Genomic DNA, 23,658 nt, shown 5'->3' on the forward strand with positions numbered 1-23,658 from the left:
AAATAATAAAATTTTGAATTATTTTAATTTCTAAATACCGAAATCACAATCATAGCTGTCACTTACTGTAATTTGCAGCTGTTGCTCAATTGGGAACTATTTTAATAGGACAATGATTGAGTTAGCTATGTGTGCCCCCTCCTTCCCCTATGACATTTCACCACATTAACAGATTGATCAGCTTTCATTTAAATCAAAACATCATTCCAGGCATTAATCACAATTTACTATGGAGAAACTATCCAGTAGTGTCAACTGACACCAGCCTATTCACTTTCCGAACAGAAATGAGATCCGGCCATTTTCCACCCAATTTGGAATGACCAGTCATAACTGTAGGCTGCTCTTTATACTTTATCTGACCCAGCTTGCCAAAAGACTGGAAGCCTTTCTGTCTCTCCACAAACTGGTGGGCGGAGCACAATAAATCACGAGTCTTTGTTTAGTCGGTCTACCTTGGAGACTGGCTCCCTCTTCCCTGGGTGACATTATGACCAATTATGCAATTTGTTTTTATGACTAACAGATCTAACAGATGAGATTATCACAACTGTAGAAATGAAATCAAAAGTCCCTGTTAAGGGGACAGAGGGCTTGTTTATTTACAGCGTCAACTACCATGACTGCACAATTCAAATAACTTCAGCACACACATAAAATGGCATATTTTTATCCACTACCATTCAAAGGTTTGGGGTCACCTTGTCTTCTTCTGATTATTTTATTTTCTCAGTTTGTAATCAGACAATATGTGGTCAAAGTACAGACTCAGAGCTTTGGTATGTATTTTTATACATTTCATGTTTCACCATGTAGTAATTGCAGCGCTTTTTTACAGCAGACTCCAAGGTATCAAATGAGCCTCCATCTATCATGCTGCTGCCAGATATGCAGTAGATACTACAAGCATTGTTTCTCCTGATACATTCTTGTCGTATCTACTGCATGTCTGACAGCAGCACAGTGGTTTGAGGTGCATTTGATACCTTGGCCCCTTGATGACTTAAAACTATTTAGCCAACAAATGTGTTCCATACTGTATCAGCATAATTTACAGCTGAATCTTGTCCCGCCCCCCAATTCCCTTCAAGATCCTTTCAGATACAAAGAGTTTTAGTATCAAGTAACAGTATCAGTAACAACCTGAAAATATGATATCCAGACTCTGATGGTGTTGTTGGGTCACAGACATCAGGAACGCATGCAAAGGACATGCAACTAAATACAAAACTCTGTGATAAAGTAAAAACATGACTCTTTTATTTGATGTTAATTTGTCTCAAACATTGAAATGGAGGACCACCATAATTCCTATGGTGAAACCAAAATGTATTTTAAAAAAATACCAGCTCTGTCTGTGCTCTGTCTGTCTCTGCTTAGACCACGTATGAATTTTTTGATTACAGAGAAAATAAAATATTAAAGCAGAAAAAGACAAGGTGACCCCAAACGGTACAGCACAAATTGCTATGCAATCTTGGATTGACGCATACTTTCTCTATTTTTGCAGGGTGAATCTGTGGCTGCTGTGCTGACATCTATGGGACAGAAGCACAAACTAAAAGATGACATTAAAATAATACTGATTTATTCAGGGTGAAACAACGGACAACAGTGAATATTCCATTCGAGAGATAATGCTGACACAAACCCCATAGGTTTACAGAGGAAATAAAACATCAAACAATTCACATGTGGTCAAAGTGCAGATTCTCAGCTTTTATTGAAGCATATTTTTTATTCATTTCGGTTTCAGCATGTAGTAATTGCAGCACTTTTTATATGTACCTCCCCCCCCCCCCCCCCCCCCCAAAGTCCATAAGTAACTGGACAGTTGGTTTCTCGGTCTGCTATATTCAAACGCTTCCTTGGTGCAGGTTTCAGGAAGCTTACTAAAGTGACTGGGAAAAGATCTGTGAGAAACCCTGAATAATTATATTTATAACCAGACAATACCAGATACAGGATTATCTCTTTGAACAATCACTTTACCATTGAAGTGGATATATCTCCTTGTGTTTGTGCTTGTGTGTACACATACATGAAGACTTGTTTGAGTCAAATTCTCTGCCAGGTCATATTTTACCTATAACCCACCATGGATGTAGCAATTTTACAGACCTTCAGAATTTAATACATTGGTTTTGTTGTGTTTATATAGCTGTTTTTTAGGATATCATGGATCCTTGTTCCAAAAAAAAAAAAGCTAGATGGTATTTATTACATATCTTAACTTGAAAATAGTTTTTTTTTACCCTGACACAATAGAAGGGTTAAAACCGTTTAGTGCACAAATGGTACTGTGTCAGCATAATTTACAGCTAAATCAGGTCCTACCCCCCAATTCCCATACACATCCATTCAAATGCTAAGAGGTTTTAGTATCACTTACATTTCACAGTTACATTTTTGTCGTTTGGCAGACACTTTTAATCCAAAGCGATTTACAAGTGCATAGGTTCTTCCACAAGTTAAAGCATTGCATCCACAACTAGTACAATACACACAAAGTGTTGTTCAAAACATGCAGTCATCATAAGTGCAATTGTTTTATTTTTTTTATTTTTTGGGGGGTTAGACAAGAGGGATAGGGATATCAGAAAGGGGGACAGGTGAAATCAGGAGGTAGGACTAAGGTACAGTTTGAAAAGGTGTGTTTTTAGTCTGCGTCGAAATAGGGGGAGGGATTCTGCTGTCCTGACAGTGGTAGGCAAGTCATTCCACCACTGAGGAACCAGAACGGAAAATAGGCGTGAATATGCAGCTCGACCACCAGGTGCTCGTAGTGAGGGAACCACAAGGCGACCGGAGCTGGCAGACCGGAGTGGTCTAGCTGGGGTGTAGGGAGTGATTAAGACAACCTGAAAGTAAGATATCCTGACTCTGGTGATGTTTATACATGTCACAGATGTAGTTGGGGCATACAAATGCTATGCATCCAAATACAAAACGTGACTATTTATTCTATGTATAAAAACTGCTGTAATTACAACAAGGTGAAGCCAAAATGGATAAACAAACTCTTTAATACAAGCTGAGAATCTGCACTTTGACCACATATGAAATGATGACAGAGGAAATAAAAAAATAATCAGAACAAGGGAAGGTGTGTCATGAAGAGGAAACATTCCACATTCACACTCCAGTAGTTCTAATCAGTCAAGGGCTTGTTTCACTAAAGCAATATGCGAGGATTTTCACTCGCAGATCGCAACATCTTGCCAAAACGCGTTTCACGAAAATGGATCACTTGAGGCAACCTCTGTGGAAACAGAGGCATGCTCCTGAAAATGATTCCATGATCACGCCAACTCTATAGATAACCTGTGGAGATAATGAGATGATTGAATCAGACATATACCAACGAGCCGAAACATTATGCCTAATATACCGTTGGTTCTCCAGGTGCCACCAAAACCGCTGTGACCTGCCGAGGCATGGACTCTACAAGACCACTGAAGGTGCCCTGTGGTATCTAGCACCAAGACGTTAGCAGCAGATTTTTAAAGTCCTGTAAGATGCGAGGTGGATCAGACTTATTGATCCAGCAAAATGTGAAATTGACATCATGTGGTATGTCAAATTGTCATCCACATGAATGCCTGGACCCAAGGTTTCCCAGCAGAACATTGCCCAGAGCATCACACTCCACAGGCTTGTCTTCTAAAGTAAGACCTGGTGCCCAGTTAAACGTCGACCACGAATTTGGCCGTCCACATGATGTAAATGAAAACAGTTCTCAGGGGTTAGCATGGGCACTCTGACTGGTCTGCTGATACGCAGCCCCATACACAGAAGATTGCGATGCACTGTGTCTCGACACGATCCTCCCGTAACCATCATTGAAATTGTCTGCGACTTGTTCCACAGTATTGGATAGCCTTTGATGCCCTCGCGCATCCATAAGCCTTGGGTGCCAAACACCCTGTCGCTGGTTTGTTGTTTTCTCCCTCCTCAGAACACTGTCAGTAGGTACTCACCACTACTGACCGGGAGCACCCCACAAGCCTTGCCAATTACTGTCTGATATATCCCAGACCTTGACACACGCCACTGTTACGAGATAATCAATGTTTTTTTTGCTTCATCTGTTTCGGCTCATTGGTGTAGATTTCCACGTCATTAAATATTATGTTTATGCAGCCTTCTTGACAGAAATCTTGGGTCAAGCATGAACAAGAGCATAGCATTAACAATCACTCTTCAAGTGTCCCCTTAGAAAATGTAGAAGAGAAAAGTATAGGCTACTTAAGTACATCAAGTTTATTTTTTAAAATATATTGTTTTATATATTTCAAAGACTTTATAAAAGTAATTAGGCCAATTTTAACCTGAGTTTTTCTTGGAATGGTTATACTATTTATTCTAGCATCTGCACTTTATTTTATACTATTTACTTCTGTAAAGGAAAAAGAAAGTGCACTTTAACACCTTATGTAATTGTGTTTCTGCTGCCTTTAAAAGTGTTTAAAAAATCACTTGAGATTCAAACTGTGCCAAGAATGAATTTCGACATTTCAAAAAAATCAATCCACTGATTCATCAGGAGGCTGGCATTTGGTTGAACTGATGAAAGTCGGCTTAAATATGTGTTTTGTAATTTACCATTTGTATTTTACCATTAAGACATACGTATGTTGTAGTGGAAGAGAGTGTAGTCTGATCAAAACATTTGGCAGACTGGCAGTTCAGAACTACAGTGAACCTTACAGCTAACTGATGTTCACCAGCAGTGGTTGTATCCAAGTGTATTTTAATAAAAACGGATACATTAACAGTGCAAACTATTGAAAGAGAAATTGATCACTGTCCTGATGAACTGAACTGACATTTTTGGCATCCAAAATGCCTTACCAAACAATAATCAATGTCCGGGGCTTTTAGTATCAATTGTTTGTTTAACCACGTAAGCTGACCCCATGGGATGCATGCCCTCTGTCAGGGCTCGGACACCGGCTGAATGTTCTGCGCTTTGGACAGGGTGACGGGTATCTTTCACTCTCCAAGCGAGGGAGCCTGTGTGATGGGTTGAACAGCAGCCTGCCTCTCAGCGAGCTTCTCCTTGAACCTGTGCTGCAGGTAGCCCTCCTGGGTGAGGTTTGCCAGGGTGAAGCTGGACAACAAAAGGCTCACAGATGCCAGGGTACCCCCTGCGCAGAACAGGATGCCACTGATCAGCTTGCAGATGTCGAGAGCCCGGTTGAAGTGCATGGCGTGCCTGTCCACAAATAGCAGCTCTTCTTCTTCTCCTTGAACCTGTGCTGCAGGTAGCCCTCCTGGGTGAGGTTGGCCAGGGTGAAGCTGGACAACAAAAGGCTCACAGATGCCAGGGTACCCCCTGCGCAGAACAGGATGCCACCGACCAGCTTGCAGATTTTCGAGAGCCCGGTTGAAGTGCATGGCGTGCCTGTCCACAAATAGCAGCTCTTCTTCTTCTCCTTGAACCTGTGCTGCAGGTAGCCCTCCTGGGTGAGGTTGGCCAGGGTGAAGCTGGACAACAAAAGGCTCACAGATGCCAGGGTACCCCCTGCGCAGAACAGGATGCCACCGACCAGCTTGCAGATGTCGAGAGCCCGGTTGAAGTGCATGGCGTGCCTGTCCACAAATAGCAGCTCTTCTTCACCAAAGGCTTCGATTTTGGGCAGGGAGGCAAAGCCGATAGTCAACACGGTCAACCCAACAAATAGTATCTGGGCCCCGAACGCGAGGCAGACCTGCAGATGGAAAAACAGAGCAGTAGAGCGAGAGGGCAACGGAATAAGGGAACACAAACTTTAAGCCCCATTTCTTCGCAATTGTTATGCATTGCCTTTCCCCAACATTGGCGGTGTTGGCATTAAAAAATATCAGTGTTCACACATAATTGGAATTATGGTGCTCCCTCTTAAAAGTAAAGAATCTGAACCCAATACTGCATGCACAAAGGTATCCGGGTATGGCTTTCCCATTATTCATTGCAGGGGCCGATGATCTTCTTACCTTTGAAAGGTCAGTACTCCACCCGCTGGGTGATCTCTGAACCTGAAAGTCTTCGTCCTGCTCCCAGATTGAGGCCGTGCATCCCTCATAGAATTGGTGCAAGTAGGACCGGACCCCATAGCACTGATGGCTGTTGTGGACCATGCTCTGAGCTCGGTCACCATGGTCTGACCCACCCGGTTCTGAGCAAGAAGTCATCTTTCACACCTGCCATGCAAACACAATATAGTGTCGACATGAAAACAGTATGCAGAAAAGCAATTATATAATTACATAATTCCAAATTAATGGAATGAAACTGTTTTTGACTTAATTTGGTGCAAATTTCCAAGAGACAAACATTGGTGATGCAATTTAATGTGCAAGCAATATATTTCCACTGTCTTAATTAGGCAGACAAAATTACAGGGCCCTGTCTGCCAGGAGCAGCCAAGCCATGCCCCTTTCGCTTCGGTTTCACAGGCAAGTGTCCTGCATTAGCAGTCTAGCTAAGCTAGTTCTGGTCAGCTATTTTCCTTTGAATAAGATAATATTACTGATGGTGATTATGCTGTGGAGATGTATCCCATGTAAAATATTGTGTGTGCTTCTTAGCAGATTCTTAGCAGCTAGTTTGCTAACTTCACTACAAGTATGGTTGTGGTTGCTAAACTAAAGATGGTTAAGTAGTCAGATCTTTGCTGCCTGTAATGTTTGTTTATTTTTATAAAGAGAACCTTTTTAAGAACTTTGGCCAGCTGTCTCTATTTTTAATGTCTCACACTTCACCTATTATAACATATTACTGCCCAAATACCAACTCTGCATGCCGTTGAACTTGGAATATCATGGACTCTTACAGACTCTTAACAGTAGCAAGAGGTGTAATACTGACACCTGCTGGACTAAATGATAAACATTCATCCCCTTTCCTTTGAGGTCTGACAAACAGGAATACTTCATGGTAAGTATACATACTAGACCTATTGCCACACTTATTCATTTAAACATTTTTAGGGCATTTGAGGAGATGTAGAGTCTTAGGTAGATTTCTCCTGAGTATCCGTCCTTCTTCAGTTCTAATTGACCTTGGGCTTACTTCCTTTAGGACAATTTATTTCTTGTTCCATGCAGTGGGCTCCTCAATTCTGGCCCCCTCATCTTCTGAAAGATGTTTCAGATTCTTGGTCACCCTGTTGTGGTTCTTTTTCTGTTCCCACTTGAGCTGTTTTCTGCGTCAGTTTTCCTTTTCAGTTGGCATACAGTGCCCTCCATAATGTTTCGGACAAAGACCCATTATCTCTTGATTTGCCTCTGATTTGCCTGACTTGATTTCAGATTTATAATCACACAGTTGGTTCAAGTGCATACTGCCAGATTGTATTACAGGCTATTCTTATACATTTTGGGTTCACCTTGTAGAAATTACAGATGTGTTTATACACAGTCCCCCAGTTCAGGGTACCATCATGTTTGGAACACATTGCTTCACAAGTGTTTGTATTCGCTCAGGTGTGTTTAATTACCTCCTTAATGCAGGAATAAGACTCAGTACCTCGTATTTTCTCTTGCCTTCGGTCAGCTTTTTTAACTATTTCTGCTGTTTATCAACATAGAATCGATGTAGTGCCAATGAAATTCAAAGAAGCCATTATGAGATTGAGAAACAAGAATATAATGGTTAGAGACATGAGCCAAACCTTAGGCTTACCAAAATCAACTGTTACATAAATAAAGATAATAAATAACATAATTAAGAGCAAATAGAGCACTGGTGAGCTTACTAATCAGGACTGACAGGCCAAGCTCCACAGCTGATGACAGAAGAATTTTCTCCCATTTTCAATAATTTTCTTTGATTAACAAGTACTTAAAAGAGCAAAAAGGTCTTGTGGACAGATGAGATGAAGATGAATCAGGGTGATGGCAAGAGCAAAGAATGGAGGAGAGAAGGAATGTCTGCCCAAGATCCATAGTATACCACCTCATCTGTGAAACACGATGTTATGGTCTGGGCATGTATGGCTTCTAAAGGTACTGGCTCACTTACATTTACATTTACATTTTAGTCATTTGGCAGACGCTTTTAATCCAAAGCGACTTACAAGTGCATAGGTTCTACCATAAGTCAAAGCATCACATCCAGAACTAGCAAAATACACATGAAATGCTGTTCTAAACATAGTTGTCATCATAAGTGCATTTTTTTTTTGGGGGGGGGGGGGGGGGGTTTAGACAAGGATAGGGATATCAGAAAGGAGGGGCAGGGGAAATCAGGAGGACTAAGGTAGAGTTTGAAAAGGTGGGTTTTGAGTCTGCGTCAAAATAGGGGGAGGGATTCTGCAGTTCTGACAGTGGTAGGCAAGTCATTCCACCACTGAGGAACCAGAACGGAAAACAGGCGTGAACGCGCAGCTCGACCGCCAGGTGCATGTAGAGAGGGAACCATAAGGCGACCAGAGCTGGCAGACCGGAGTGGTCTAGCTGGGGAGTAGGGAGTGATCAGGGATTGTATGTAAGGTGGGGCAGTCCCCTTAGCAGCCTGAAATGCCAACACTAGGGCCTTGAAACGGATGCATGCGGCAATAGGAAGCCAGTGGAGGCCAAGCAGGCAGAGATCCGTGTGGTGACTTGGGTGTCGGGGGGGAAGGAAATAAAGAGTTGGGTGTCATCAGCGTAAGAATGATAAGAAAAGCCATGGGAAGAGATAACAGAACCAAGAGACATGGTGTATAGCGAGAAGAGGAGAGGCCCAAGAACTGAGCCCTGCGGGACTCCAGTTCGTAGGGGGTGAGGGTCGGAGACTGAGCCCCTCCAAGTCACCTGGTAGGAGCGACCAGAGAGGTAGGAGGAAAACCAAGCGAGTGCAGACCCTGTGACACCCATCCCAGACAACGATGAGAGCAGAATCTCATGGTTGACTGTATCGAAGGCGGCCGACAGGTCGAGGAAGATGAGGACAGAGGAGAGGGATTTTGCTTTAGCAGAGTGGAGTGCCTCAGTGACCGCGAGCAGGGCGGTCTCAGTGGATTGGCCACTCTTGAAGGTTGGGGTCATGGAGATTGTTCTGGAGAAGATAAGTGGACAGTTGGGAGCTGACCGCCCGTTCCAGAGTTTTAGCGAGAAAGGGAAGAAGAGAGACAGGCTGGTAGTTGTTCAGGGCAGAGGGGTCAAGAGTAGGTTTTTTGAGCAGGGGAGTGACTCCGGCCCTCTTCAGGGAAGAGGGCATGGTGCCGGAAGAGAGGGAGATCTTTATTGCTGAAATAACTGCTGATGGTAGAAAAATGAAAATGTATAAACACATCCTATCTGCTCAAGTTCAAGTGAATGCCTCAAAACCCATTGGCTGGCGGTGCATTCTACAGCAAGACAATGATCCCAAACATACTGCTAAAGCAACACATTTTTTAAAGGAGTTGGTCAATTTTTAAGTGTCCAAGTGAATCACCCAATCTCAACCCAATTGAGCATGCCTTTCATATGCTGAAGAGAAAACCTATGGGGACTAGACCCCAAAACAAGCATGAGCTAAAGGTGGCTGCAATATAGGCCTGGCAGAGCATCATGAATAGCAGACATCAAGCAGTCATTGCATGCAACGGATATGGAACAAAATATTAAACTACTACTTTAATTTACATAACATTTTTGTGTCCCAAACATTATGGTGCCCTGAAATGGGGGGGGGGGGATGGGGGGGGACTATGTATAAACACTGGTATAATTTCTACATGGTGAAACCAAAATGTATAAAAAAAAACCCTTTCTTCAAATCTACACTTTAATCACAAACCTGGTTGATGATTTATTACAAATCTCAAACTGTCCAGTTCAGAGGTGAATAAATACATGATGAGGCTTTGTGCCACATTTTCACTTTATTACACCTACTTATTCATGCGATTATCTAATCAGCCAATTGTGTGGCAGCAGTGCAATGCATACAATCATGTAGGGTCAGGAGCTTCAGTTAATGTTCACATCAACCATCACAAATGAGAAAAAATCTCAGTGATTTTCACTGTGGTTTGAGTATCTCAGAAACTGCTGATATCCTGGGATTTTCAAGCACACTAGTCTCTAGAATTTGCAAAGAATGGTGCAAAAAAAAAAGAAAAATCCAGTGAGTCGCAGTTCTGCAGACAGAAACGCCATGTTAATGAGAGACGTCAGAGGAGAATGGTCAGACTGGTCAAAGCAGACAGGAAGTAACGCAAATAACCACGCATTACAATAGTGGTATGCAGAAGAGCATCACTGAACACACAATACATCATAAATCTAAGTGGATAGGCTACAGCAGTAGAAGTTCAAGTCTACTAAATACCTAATAAAGTGCTTGGTGTATATGGCAGTGTGTTATGCAGCTTATAGTTCATGCAGAGCTACTCTGCTGGAGATTCTCCACATTCCAGAAGCGAGGGCCAGTCGCTCAACTGTGAAGGCTAGGCTATGAAATTTCAGGATAGTGGGTTGGCATGTCTGGAATCAGCATTGGGTCTTTGGATTGCTTGAAACATGTCACATTTGCTTATCAACTTCTCAGTGTCTGCATTGATAATAAGCCCTTCTTTAATATTTCTCAATGGCAAGGTGTCCCTCATGGATCCAGCGAAGCATGTCTTTGGGTGATGATCCTGTTTTAGCATAATACTGTGGACATTTGCCTTTTGCCCACCCATGTTGGAGGTTTGCCTATGGTCTGTGTAGTCTCTTTTGCAGTTTCTTGTGCAATTCACTTGGACATCATATTAGACACCGGAAGAGAGGCAGCTATCATGGTGACATGCATTTCCACACCCTTGGAGCTGATCTAAGTTCTACTGTTGGGTGCAGGATCCCTGGAAAGTGTGTCAGCTAGAACTATGTATTTCCCTGGTGTGCAGACTTGGTCCAAATCATATCTTTGCAGCTTCATCATCATGTGCTGAGATGTATCTGTGGAGATTTTGGTTCTTGTGGAGGGATCAAAAAAGGTGTGTACTGGCTCAAAGCCAAAAGTGCCTTTTTTAGCTTTTTCCATTCCCTGTTATGTCTAGCAGTCAATCCAAACACTTCTTCATTACAGACAGCCTAACATTTACTTTTCTGTCTGATAAATCGCCGATTTACCAGACATACAATTGTGTACATACATAAATACATAGTATTAAAAGTTTTCTTCCTTTTTTATCTCATTTGTGTCAGTCTTGGCAGGGCAGACCTCTTGCTTCCGCCTGTGGGTTGCATTTGCGCTGCGCCCATATGGGTGTTCAATTGGAGCGGCATTTCTTCTCGTTTGGGTGATGTTTGTGTCACATTGATTAGTTGCTGCCAGAAACCAGGCAGGGCACACAATTTAGCATCCCTGGCCAATAGACATTCTATTCCCACCCAGTGCCTAGCAACCATTGGCGACTCCTAGCACTCATCTTTACCCTGCTTTGGTCTGAATGAAGATGTTGCGTAAGTATGAATTATGCAACTGAACAAACAGACAACTTTAGTTTTAAAGTAACTACATAACATTTTGTGTGGACTTTGCACCCTAACTTGTGATCAAACATACATTATACTGGTGTGACAGGTTGCTGTGGCAAAGAAGCTTCTGTTTAATAATAATTATTATTATTATTATCATCATAATAATCATAATAACCATAACAATCATAATAATAAATACATTTAGCCTATTTGCATTGATGTTATTGATGAATATTCTAAATTGATGCTTATGTTTCTGTTCCATTTTGCCTGCCCATTTGGGTGAACGTGACTAAGACGTATGTGGCGGTGTTCATTTAGGTCAGAGTAATGGGTGGCTCGGTAAAGCGGAAGGGAAAACGTTTTTGACAATGTACCCTGTATTGTATTGACGATGTGTCTTTGACCATATGTGTAATTACCTGTGCGATCTCGTTGTGCTTTGATTGCTCCAGATTTAGTAGGCTATGATTTTGTTTTGTTTCTATTATGATTGTAAATAAACACACAAGAACACATGTCGGCTGGACTGAACCGCTTTCAGACATGGCATTGGAAAGAAATTCCAGTTGTCGTGCATCATATGAAAAAAGTAAAGAATAACAGAAAACAACCACAAACCATTTTCAATGTAGATGTGAATGGATTCTTTTTTGCCCTCAGCCGATTTAATAAACTATTGGCTATCACTAGAGGGGCAATTGGACGATACAGGTTTGGGGACGATATAACAACCCTGCTAGACGTTAAAGAAATGGCTCCGCCGTAAGTAGCATGTAGGTAAAATATGTTTTATTTACAGTGCAATATATAACTTACAATTAAAAACTAACAAGAAAATAACTGAAAAAGAAAATCAATCAGCAATGACTACAGCTATCTTCTGCTCTCAATAATCAATAATAAAATTCCTCTCTCCTTCAAATAGGCTCCGTTTCAATTCTAAGCCCCTCCTCCTAGTTAAAACATAAAATAATGCCAAAGCAGCAACAATGACAGTACATGGGTGGATTTATGAAGGGTTTCTATCATGCATATTATTTCAATCATTTTTACTACAATTGCTTTTCTTAATACATCATTAGTTTGTTTTAACCACTGCAAAATGTATGCAATTTATGGATATGTTGCCAGCAAGTAGCAAAATATGTGGTAGCACCACCCTGCTTCTTTTCACACCACAGTCCACAGCCACAACTCACACAGAGGATGATTGATTGACCAGCAGGTCACTAGATTGCAGTGGACATGGACACCAACCCACATAAACTCTCCAGGCCAAATTTCCTCAACCGCTTGCACATGACACAGTGGGGTTACCAGATTGTCGGCACTGGTATGGTCCAGATTCAGTCCAAGACCCTATTCACCTATTCACCAGCATGGTGCCTTTACTGAATGAGCCACCCATGAACAGGTCAAAGACAAATGGGAATTAATAAAATCTACTTGTACTTGTATTAGGAAGGGATTTATGGAAAATACCTGCAATTAATAATACTCTCAAATAAAACTAAAAAGTAGAGTTTTTACTTTCCTATATGTAATCTTCCTATTTCTTTATTTTTCGTGACATGCAAATATATTTGTTTTGTGATATCAATTCTGCTGACTTGACATCTGTTTTGGACACAAATTGTGATTTATTAGGAGGGTTAGCCTATGGTGCATTAAGACCCATTTTCCGGAGCTAACAACGCTAAATTAAAAATAATGTCACATGAAGAATGGACTGAAATATAAATTTATCCACATCAATAAGTTATTTATAATCTAAATGAGCCTCATATTATGATTGAAATATTAACATATATCACATCTGGTAATTAGTAGCCTACACACCCATAATTTATTACACATCACCAGTGTATTGTCAAGTAAAAATATTAATGGGAATATTGATGGGAATTCACTTGTTATTGTCCCTGACCTGATGTGACAATAAATCTCAGAGTACAACCTGTGTATAATCAGTTGTATTACATTATTACTTTGATGAGAAAACTGTCAAGGAATGATGCTTGGATAGGTTTTCAAAAGCATACATTGTTGACAACGATTGCACTGACATGGGTCAAATTCTAGTGTGAACATAGGTGTATAATAACGAAATATTAATCCTTACACAAACTGAAATGTCAGATAAAATAAGTGGGAGGCGACAAAATACATTCCACATAAGATCCTACTATGACTATTCTTTAACTTGTATCTTAGAATTAAGGTAAACAAGCCATTCTCAGAGTGTCATATCCACTCATCACATGACGTAAGAGTTATATTATGTGATTCAGAACCACGGATAGCTCCTGTGGCGGTGCAAGCTTCATTCATGAAAATCGTAATATTTAAAATAAACGCATACGTCAATTATAGAGTTTAATTTAGCTCTTTCTTGTTTGTAGTTACTCCTTGATAAGAAAGTATGCTATTATTGAACTTTCATTGCTCTTTCAATCATTCCTTCGATATTAAAAACGAATTTCCGTCTTGTTTAAGCAGATGTAACTCAAAAGTATACAAACGCCTTCCAGCACCGTGGAGTAGTGATTAAACACATATCAGAGAACGTAGCGTGCATTGCTCATCGTAAATAAGGGTTCTCTTTTGTAAATTAAAAAAGTATGTATCTATCAAATTCCGCGTACCTAACCAATCAAAGGTCACTTAGATTAAACCCCTACTGGGTCAAAACGTTTCCCATGAACCGTTAACATTCTACATCAAAACACTGAAACAACAATCAATTTTATTGATAGCATTGTTAAACATATTCTCACCATGTTGGTAACGTTTTATTCCGAACTTTGAATGGAATAATACCTGTCATAGCCCGGACAGTGATTACTTGCGGCTTTTCCTTCACAATCAAGAGATGATTCAGACTGTCATACAACCAAGCGCAGGCGCAAACTCCATGTCTTCGATGTGTAAACACAGCTGATGTAGGAGACGCTTGTTTTCAAGGTTACATTGTCCAGTGGTATGGTGAATATACTTGAAAATGCACAACAATGTATGTCAAGTTATGATGAAAGAAAATTATTCTTAAAAAGATTTTGCAGATTATAATTAAAGATAATTAATCCACCCAGTTAATGCAAGGTACGTTCATTCATATGTGTCCTTGATGTTCTCTAGGACTAGGCTAGGACTAGGACTAAACCGGAAATTCTAAAATTATGTTATAATAACATTCACGCATCGAAACACATCGCATTAAGGGGGGTCATTTTATGCCTGTCCACTGAAACTGTGAATTCATATGCAAATTCACATGCTTTTTAATTAAGTTAGAATTGAGTTAGAATAACATAGATATTTTGCTATCTTTATGGTTTTGCTATGAAGCTTAATGCAACACAAGTAGCCTACATGAGATTGTGATAAACTATTTTTTGTTTAACAGTTCCTTTTCAGTCCCTATTGATTATTTGCTGTGTTGCCATGTCAAATGAAATAAATAGAAATAGAACACTTTTTCAGCCCCTACAGTATATTAATCACAAAAAGCTCATTTTTAAGTGAAATGTTTGCATTTGCTGAAAGCCTCAAAAGATGGATCAGCCCTAACTCTAAAATCAGCCTGCTCTCCATCAAAGTATCATCACAGATCTCTGACAACTGCTGCAGACATGTATAATGTCTACTGTACATCAAACAAACATATGCTCATCACTAGGAAAATTGTTTAGAATGCAAACCTCTCAAATAATTTATAATCTTAGAGTAGTTCATTGTAAAGTGTATTGGCAATTTTGCATATTAAAGTTAGAGGCAATATACTGATTTTGCACTTTTCTAAAGCATGCTTTAGTTCCGTGTGTCCTATTTGGGAAAACATATCTTGAATCACTCTTTCAACATAGCTTTCCCACAAACTGTGTCAGTACGTAGCATGCACTTTTTAAACTAATGTGTCTAACTGATAGATCCTACATTAAAGTGTATATTGTAGAGTATAGTGTGTACACTCAGTGAGCACTTTATTAGGTATTTATTAGATTTCTTTTTTAGACTTCTACTGCTGTAGCCAATCCACTTGGAGTTATGATGTGTTGTGTGCTCAGAGATGCTCTTCTGCATCCCACTGTTGTAATGTGTGGTTATTTTCATTACTGTCACCTTCCTCACTGGATTTTTTTTTTTTTTTTCTCCAAATTCTGGAGACTCTGTAAAATTGCAGGAGATCAGTAGTTTCTGAGATACTCGAACCACCGTGTCTGCCACCAACAATCATTCCACGGTCAAAGTTACTGAGATTCCTTACCTGTATCTACATGATTGCTGCCACACAATTGGCTGATTAGATAATCGCATGAATAAGTAGGTGTATTAAAGTAAGTGCTCGGTGAATGTATATTGCTATGATCTCATTCATATAGGCCTACTTTATGTCATTTTATGTAATTAAAAGTAAATATATAGCCTACAGTATGTACATATATGAGCCTATACATAATTGTTAATATTTGTCAAAAGTAATTGACCAATTAAATAAAGTCATGGCTAACTACTGTGCATTCACAGTCACTCAATGATAGCATCACCCAGAAATCTCACTGTACGAATAAATGTTATAATGTTGTATGTAATGTATACAATTCCTTTTGTATCTTTTGAATGTATCAAAACAAAAATATGCAGCCATCTTAATGCTATGCAAATAATTGGATATAAATGAGAAAGTCTTGTTCAGCACAAACTGAATATAAACTGTAGCTATAGCATGTTGTCAAAGATCTGTGCTGATACATTTATACCTTGATGGAGAACAGGCTGGTTAGCGTTAGGACTGATTAATTGAATCTCCTTTTGAGTTTTCCAGCAAATACAAACATTTCACTTAAAACATAGTTAATTTCCTTTTTTACACCCGGAGGTTCAATGAATACTTGTAAATATGCTTGGCTGAGAACTTAAAAAGAATCTATTCGGCCAACTAAATGAGTCCCATTTTTCCCATGTTTTATATGTAGATGCTATCTACTGGCAAAAAGTGGTATTTTGCCATCCATTGGTGATACATTCTTGGTTAAATAGATTCTCAATCTCAACCAAAGGTTCTGTTTTCATAGCTAATATGCATAACGATAACGTCAGTTTTCTGCCATCAACAGGGTATTTGCATATTATCTTGCTAGTGAGATTACCCATGACATGAGTTTACCCTATTCATTACCATGTCCCAGACACCTGATATGTGTTCCCTCATGTTTCATTCCACTCACCTGAATCCCATTGTGTCTCGTTACCTGTATAATCTTTCTGTTTTCCTATTACCAGCCCGTTCCTGTCATTCATACTCTGATCTTTTCACGTTTTTCAAATGTTGGCCTGGTCATGAAGATAGTTAGGCCAGGGCTACTCAATTTCAGGACCTGCGGCTATAGTATCTGGAGGTATTTGCGCCAACTATGCACTAAACCACATGATTTCACTAATTAATTACCTCCTGTAATAATTAGTGAAGCATAACTGGAGCAAATACCTGCAGACACTGCAGTCAACATTTACTGTACAGCACAGCAGGGGGTTATACAGTGGGAATCCAGAATTTTTGGCGCCCTTAATAAAAATTAAAATAAAAAAAAGGCTGCATATGATAAACAACATGGATAATGATATGTATATTTTATGTTCAAACATATTTAAAAATTATATGCTTTTTTGTTAATACATTTACATTGCAAAGGCAAGAATAAAAAGGTCAATGGTTGCAAACCATTAAAAATTGGAGAGATTGGTTGTGTCTTGGGGTCACAAAGTCTCAGAAAAAAAGACACCTCCATACCAACAAACTCTTTGGAAGGGTGGCACAAAGACAGCTCTTACTGAGCACAATAAACAAAACCAAGCATCTTGAGTTTGCCAAACCTCATTAGAATTATGACTGGAAATGCTATGGTCAGATGACACCAAAATTGACAGTGTTGGCAATACACACCATTGACATGTTTGGTGGCAAAATGCAATGCATACAAAGAGAAACACAATCATACCTAATGTCAAATATGGTGGTGGGTCATTGATGTTTTCAAGATGTTTTGCTGCCAGTGGTCCAGGGGCACTATTTAAGATCAATGGCACAAATAATTGAACAAAATACCAGGAAATATGGTTGCCTCTGCTGGGATACATCGAAAATCCACACAGAAATGGTGAAATGGCCATCTCAGCCTCCAGCCTCCCATGAAAAACATGTGGTCTGAAATGAGGAGGGGGTTATCCCAAAGATACCAACGATTCTGAAAAGGTTCTGCATGGAGGAATGGTCAAAAATCCATCCATAAAATATAAGAAAAGACTCAGGGCTGTCATCTTTGCCAGGGGTGTTTACCCAAAGTATTAAACCAGGGATGCCAATAATTGTGGCAGGTAACCTGGTTTTTTTTTTTTATTTAAGACTTTCGGTGATTCCATTGATAATAATGAAGCAACATACTTTACACATGTTGGAAAATAAAGCATCATTTTTCAATTTACAGTCCACTGTATATATCCGAAAAATGTTAAAAGCTTAGCATCAGCATTGTTTAGAAATTCTGGTGGGGCACCGATCAGCTTGTCAAGCCTAGCAATGACAATTGTGAGCCTTAAACTTGCTAGTTTGACAGTGATGAAACCCTTATAATTCAATTCCATTCCATTTTATTTGTATAGCAGCTTTTCATAGTAGACTGTCACAAAGACACTTTACATAGTAAACAGAAGGGAAGAAATATCAGCTCTAAGCACCCAAATAGTATGTGAGGTAAACCACTCCCAAGAAGGTGAAAACCCCTCAAACTGTGGCGAGAAAAAACTTCCCAATGGGAAGGAATCTTGAGAGGAACCCAGCTATAGGGGATGTCCATCCTCCCCTGGCCTATAAGTTAAGATGGTAACGGTTCAAGTATTAAGCTAGCAGGTATTAAGCTAGCATCTAAAAGTCCACAGGATGGATGTAGAGTGTGCAGTTCAGAGGGTTGGGGGATGATCCGTCGCTCCAGGATGTGTCGAAGTATGGGCATGAACCAGGAACCAGGAGCCATCAATTTTCTATAACTAAATAACACATAGGCTACAGCAAGCAATCTAATAATTTTTTTTTTTTTTTCAAGTAGTAAGTACAGAGTTCACTGGTTGAGAAATCAGCAGGCAGTAGATTGTGGACAGTGAACAGTGATTGATGAACAGATAGTGGACAGAAGTCAGTGAACAGTGAACTCTTGACTAATGGAAAGAAAAATATGCACATTATATAAATGTAGTCCTGCATCTTTTTCATAATGCTGCTCCGTGATGAACCTTGGTGTCCTCAAAAACAAACATCGCTCAGATGGTTGCCAGGTGACATCCAGCAGCTTCAGTTTCCTGAAGAGGGTTGTCGGGCATCTCCTCTCCAGCGCATATCTGCAATGAGACCGTGACATCATCATCACCTGTAGGGGAGACAGAAACAAACTGGACTCCGGGAAGTTTGGTCATTCAGTTGTGTGCCATTTGTCTGCTTCAGAAATCCAAGATGAGTAGTAGTTGTTGAGAAAATTCAGCCAGGCGTTGCTCACTTCTTATGAACAGGTACAAATCTTTGTATGGCAGTATATTATACTACATGAACACTGAATATAATTTTCAACTTGAGGTATGTTGAATTACTGTTTGTATGTTTAGAATGTTTAGAATACTTTCAGAATAAAAAAATCAAGTTTCAAGTGGCCTCTTTTTTCAATGATTGAGTCTTCTGGCAACTGCAGCAGAAGCAATGACAACAATCAATTCACCCATGAAAGAACTGACAGGTTTCTTAAATGAGCAGTGTTGGCAAACTGGTCTTTCAGACATAAATGATGTGAAATTATCCATCATTTATAAATGTCATGCACTGTTCTCCCTTGGTCTTGGTGTTAGTCAGAAGGTTAATGTGAGCTGTGGCTTATGTCTCACGTTTCTTTTTTTGGGTGCACAATGTTTGGTAACTACGCTGTGGAAATGAACCTTAAGCACACCAGGTTACAATAAATCACGCACCCACACATCCCTCAAAGCAAGCTCAGGTGAACCTTGGCGAATTTAGATTGAGAAGCCTTCCCAGTCCTTCGTATGTGCACACACGACCTATGACCCGTGCTTAATGGATGTTTAAAAATACAACCCATGCAGAGACTGCCACTGTTCATGATTATTCTCTCAAAGGGAAGCCTTTTTAATTAGACCCGTTAATTCATATGCTTCGGGCCAAATCGCACGCCATCCCAAATCTCTGTCATCTCTTTGCAGCAATTACACAGAGCAGATTTACAGGAATCATTTCCCCTCACTATGCTTGACTCCTCTTGTTTATAATGAGTCAGTTTATGATATGTGACAGTGACTGATGAAAACATTTATATTCACATTTTCAAATACCTTTCTTCTTATTAATATACTACTTTACTGCATTAGTTGCTTAGTTAGCACAGGTATTCATCAGTTTGTAATTATTATTCATGTTGTATCTTCTAATGTATCTTCTGTGCTTTGAGATTAACCAATAAATGATATTGTGCTGACAGAGATTATCATGGAAGCTGTGCATTACATACCTTATTGGTTGTGTTGGAATTGGTTTATTTCCCAGTAAAATTCCTTACATTAACACTCATTGAATAATAATGATAATAATAATAGGCTAATTCTGTCTGAGGAATATGATCTTACGCTTTAGTATGGTCTAAATGACTACCTCTCCATTGTAACTATAACATTTAATTGCCCTTTGTTTAAAATGGTATACAATATGAAAAATTGCAACTAATTATAATCCTTTTATTCCACGTATCCTCATCTCCTGTTGTTCAGAACAGAGGATCTTACTGTCTTTGTCAATTGGGCACAATTATGTTGCTGAAAGGAATCAATTAATTTGTCCAACATCATATGTATCCATTTGAAATAAATGCTATAAACAAAATATTTTAGGCTAGTTTGGGCTCATTGTCTTGTTGCAGGTGCCTTTCAATGAGTTTTGAGGCATTTGTTGTATCTGAGCACATCTGAGTTTCAGTACACTTTAGAATTCATTATGCTGTTGCTATCAGTAGTCACATCATCAACAAAGACAAGTGAGCCAGTTCCAGAGGCAGCAATACATGCCCAAGCCGTAACACTGCTTCCACCATGTTTCAAAGATAAGTGGGAGATCATGAGGATCCCTTTCTTCCTCCACACGTTTCTCTTTCCATCAGTTTTGTACAGGTTAATGCTCATCCCATCTGTCCAAAAGAGTTTGTTCCAGAACTTCAATTTGGCCATTCTATTATTGAGGCTTACCAGTGGTTTGCATCTTGCAGTGAACCCTCTTGTAATGCTTATGTGGTCTTCACTTTATCATAGTCCTTGACACATCTGTGTCATCCTGAAGATTTGATCAGTTCCAACTATTGAAAATTTAGGTTTTCTTCAAAATTGAAATTATCCTTTGGTCATATACTACAGTAGTCTTCTGTGGCCTACCACATTGTTTGTTGTTGTTCAGCTCACCAGTACGTTCTTGCTTTTTAACAATGTACCAAACAGTTTCTATTTGCAGACACCAAATGTGCATGAACTGATGATGCCACAACTTACAGCTCCTCAAGATACAGCTGAGCAGCCAAATGCTTTATTATTTTTGGTCCGCCAAAATAGGGGGACTATGGAGAGATAGGGCTGAAATTCCTACATGGTTCAATCAATATGGATGTAAATGTGTACAGGGCCAAAGCAACATAAATTGTGTCACTATCCAAACACTCGCAGACTGCACTGCATATTTCTTTTTCTGTAATATACGTGTGTTATGAATGATATGTCCCATACTGCATGCACATAAAAGCAATAATACATAAGCATCTACATATAAAATATGGAGAAACATTATGGGATAAAATATAAACTTCACTGTCTCAAATTAAGACTTAGCATGGGCGCTAAGTATAGACTGGTGCACTATGTACCAGTAGACTTTTAGGCGTGTCCCTCTGCTGCAACATTCTCTATCTATTCAGGAGGGCCAACAGCAGCACAGCAACCTCCCAAATGCACAGTCTGGAAACTGCTCCTTTTGACACTCTAATTGGTCAGTTAAGCAGCAGCTTCTGGAGAGCCAGGCACTAAGTGATTAAATGTTGAGTACCCCCACTCATGTTCAACAAACCTAAAAATGGACACCGTAAGTATTTGGACAGTGGTTTGATTGCTGTTCCTTTGGCTCTGTATTCCAGCACATTGGATTTGAAATGGAACAATTAATATGAGGTTAAAGTACAGACTATCACTTTAACTCCTTAAAGTCTCACCCAGGGCTGGGTTTTTCTTGCATTCATTTACAGCACAATTTCCAATCAATGTTGGAAATGGGATACATCGCTTGAAAGCGTTAAAACTCACTGTTCCATCGGTATAACCTATTTGAGGTGCCATTGCTTTAACAGTTCCTTATTTTGTAATGTGGGTGGCAAAACATCCGTTGAGGGAACTCACACTCTCTGCATTTTGGAAATCCACATGTAGCACAAAATAAGGTAATGTCAGTGTTCTTTTCTCGGCAAGGGTCCAGCGAACCAAATGCATAATAGTTCCTAATTCTAAAAACATGCTAACTCGGAGACACGTCCATAGAATGTACATTATTTACATATAATTTCTCTGGAGGAATTATCATTGTTGTCTGTTTTGTTGTTGCATACTGTCGTGAGCCACGGACCCCTTGCCGAGCTCAGACCTCACGTTCCCACGAGCAGTACCTCATCATGAGGTGTCTCGGGGACGAACTCAAGTACTCCGAACGTCCTGGAGCCCTGGTAAGTTCTACTGAACTTCCAGCCCAGTCTCGAAGTGAAGGGTGTGATGCAAATCTGGTATTCGATGTCCTGTATTCAATGTATTCCTCTAAAGAATCTTTATCACATATGATTATAGTAAGATATACTTTATTATAATCAATCAAAAGAATAGAGTTATACAGATTACAGTGTAAATATCATCTTTTCAGTTTTCTGATCACATGCAAGTTACATATACCCCTTTAGCTCTTTCTAATTTACCTTTCCACCATGATGTGGAAATAATACCCATCCTCTTTGGCCTTAGCCTTATCCTATAGCTCCCCCTTCTGGACATTTAAAAGAAACTATTCCTAGAATATTACATTTATCTAACTATAATAACTTCTCTACATTTTTCTACCTTATATAATACCATAATGAGAAATAAAAGACATTAAAATAAAAGGAAACTTATAATGTATTACTTTTCCTACTTCTACAAGTAATATAGATTATAATTACCACTCCAGCTGGGTTATAGTTGTTCTGCGTGGCTCTTTCTTCAACAGCTCGTAGATATCTTCTGAAGCCAAATTCTAAGATCCCATCCTAAGGTCTAAAAGCTTATTCCTTATATATCTTTTTTGCATACAAAAGTGTACCTTTTTGATAAGAAATGTCCCCAATATTTCAAGCGGGAAGACATTTATCTCTTATGTAACTTGTTTTTTAATGACCATATTCATCATTTCTGTTTTTCCCACTGTCATTTTCTCATACCTCAAAAGAAATTTCCCCAATATTTTATCTCATGTGCCCCTCCGGTTTGGGAATTTCCACCATCTTAATATACGAGTGGAAAAACACTAGCTTTTTTGTATTTTTTTTAAGGAACCTATTCATCACTGGTGTCTGTTTCAATTTCATAGTCTCTCCTTGACTTCCTCCACACCTTGATCTCATGCAAGCCAGAAGTTAATGCCTGCCACCATCTCAATACACTCTTCAGGTGCCCCTTTCTCCAGCTAATAGCTGAGTGTAATTCATCATTTAACTCCTCCACTGTTAGTCCTTTGAATCTATCCGATAAATTATTTGTGCTATAATCAGGAAGGCCCTTGAAGCCTCTTAATCTTCTTTCGGTATTGACATCCCTTCCATTTTCCTTATCTCTCCTACATTTTTCCATCTCCTCATATTCTTTGATCTCCCAATTATCTTCATTGTTTTTCTCATCCTGTTGCTTTAACCAGGCCTTGTGCTCCTCCCCTGTAGGAGCAAGCCCACACGTGTCAACTAAGTATGTTATCACATCTACCGTCTCCTTGAATGCCAAACTCCCTGGGTCACCAATTTCCCGTTCAGCTTGTTCAGCATCTTCAGCATCTTCCATGGTCATGCTAGAACACATTCTACGCATGGCCTCAGTCAGGCCTTTAGCCTTGCTCTCTAAAACCCTGAATCTAAG

The 23,658-nt window shown here is 39.7% G+C and overlaps 1 protein-coding gene across 1 annotated transcript in view; it reads left to right on the top strand.

The window, feature by feature from the left end:
• The window catches only part of LOC133127212 (doublecortin domain-containing protein 2-like), a 66,264-nt gene extending 60,871 nt beyond the window's left edge, over window positions 1-5,393 (top strand). Inside the window, exon 10 of the mRNA XM_061239962.1 lies at window positions 5,268-5,393. Coding sequence (XP_061095946.1) covers window positions 5,268-5,393 — 126 coding nt within the window. The remainder of the gene's footprint in view (window positions 1-5,267) is intronic.
• The last annotated feature ends 18,265 nt before the right edge of the window (window positions 5,394-23,658 follow it).

This window comes from Conger conger, chromosome 1 (assembly GCF_963514075.1).
Source record: "Conger conger chromosome 1, fConCon1.1, whole genome shotgun sequence".
In the NCBI taxonomy this organism is placed as follows: Eukaryota; Metazoa; Chordata; class Actinopteri; order Anguilliformes; family Congridae; genus Conger; species Conger conger.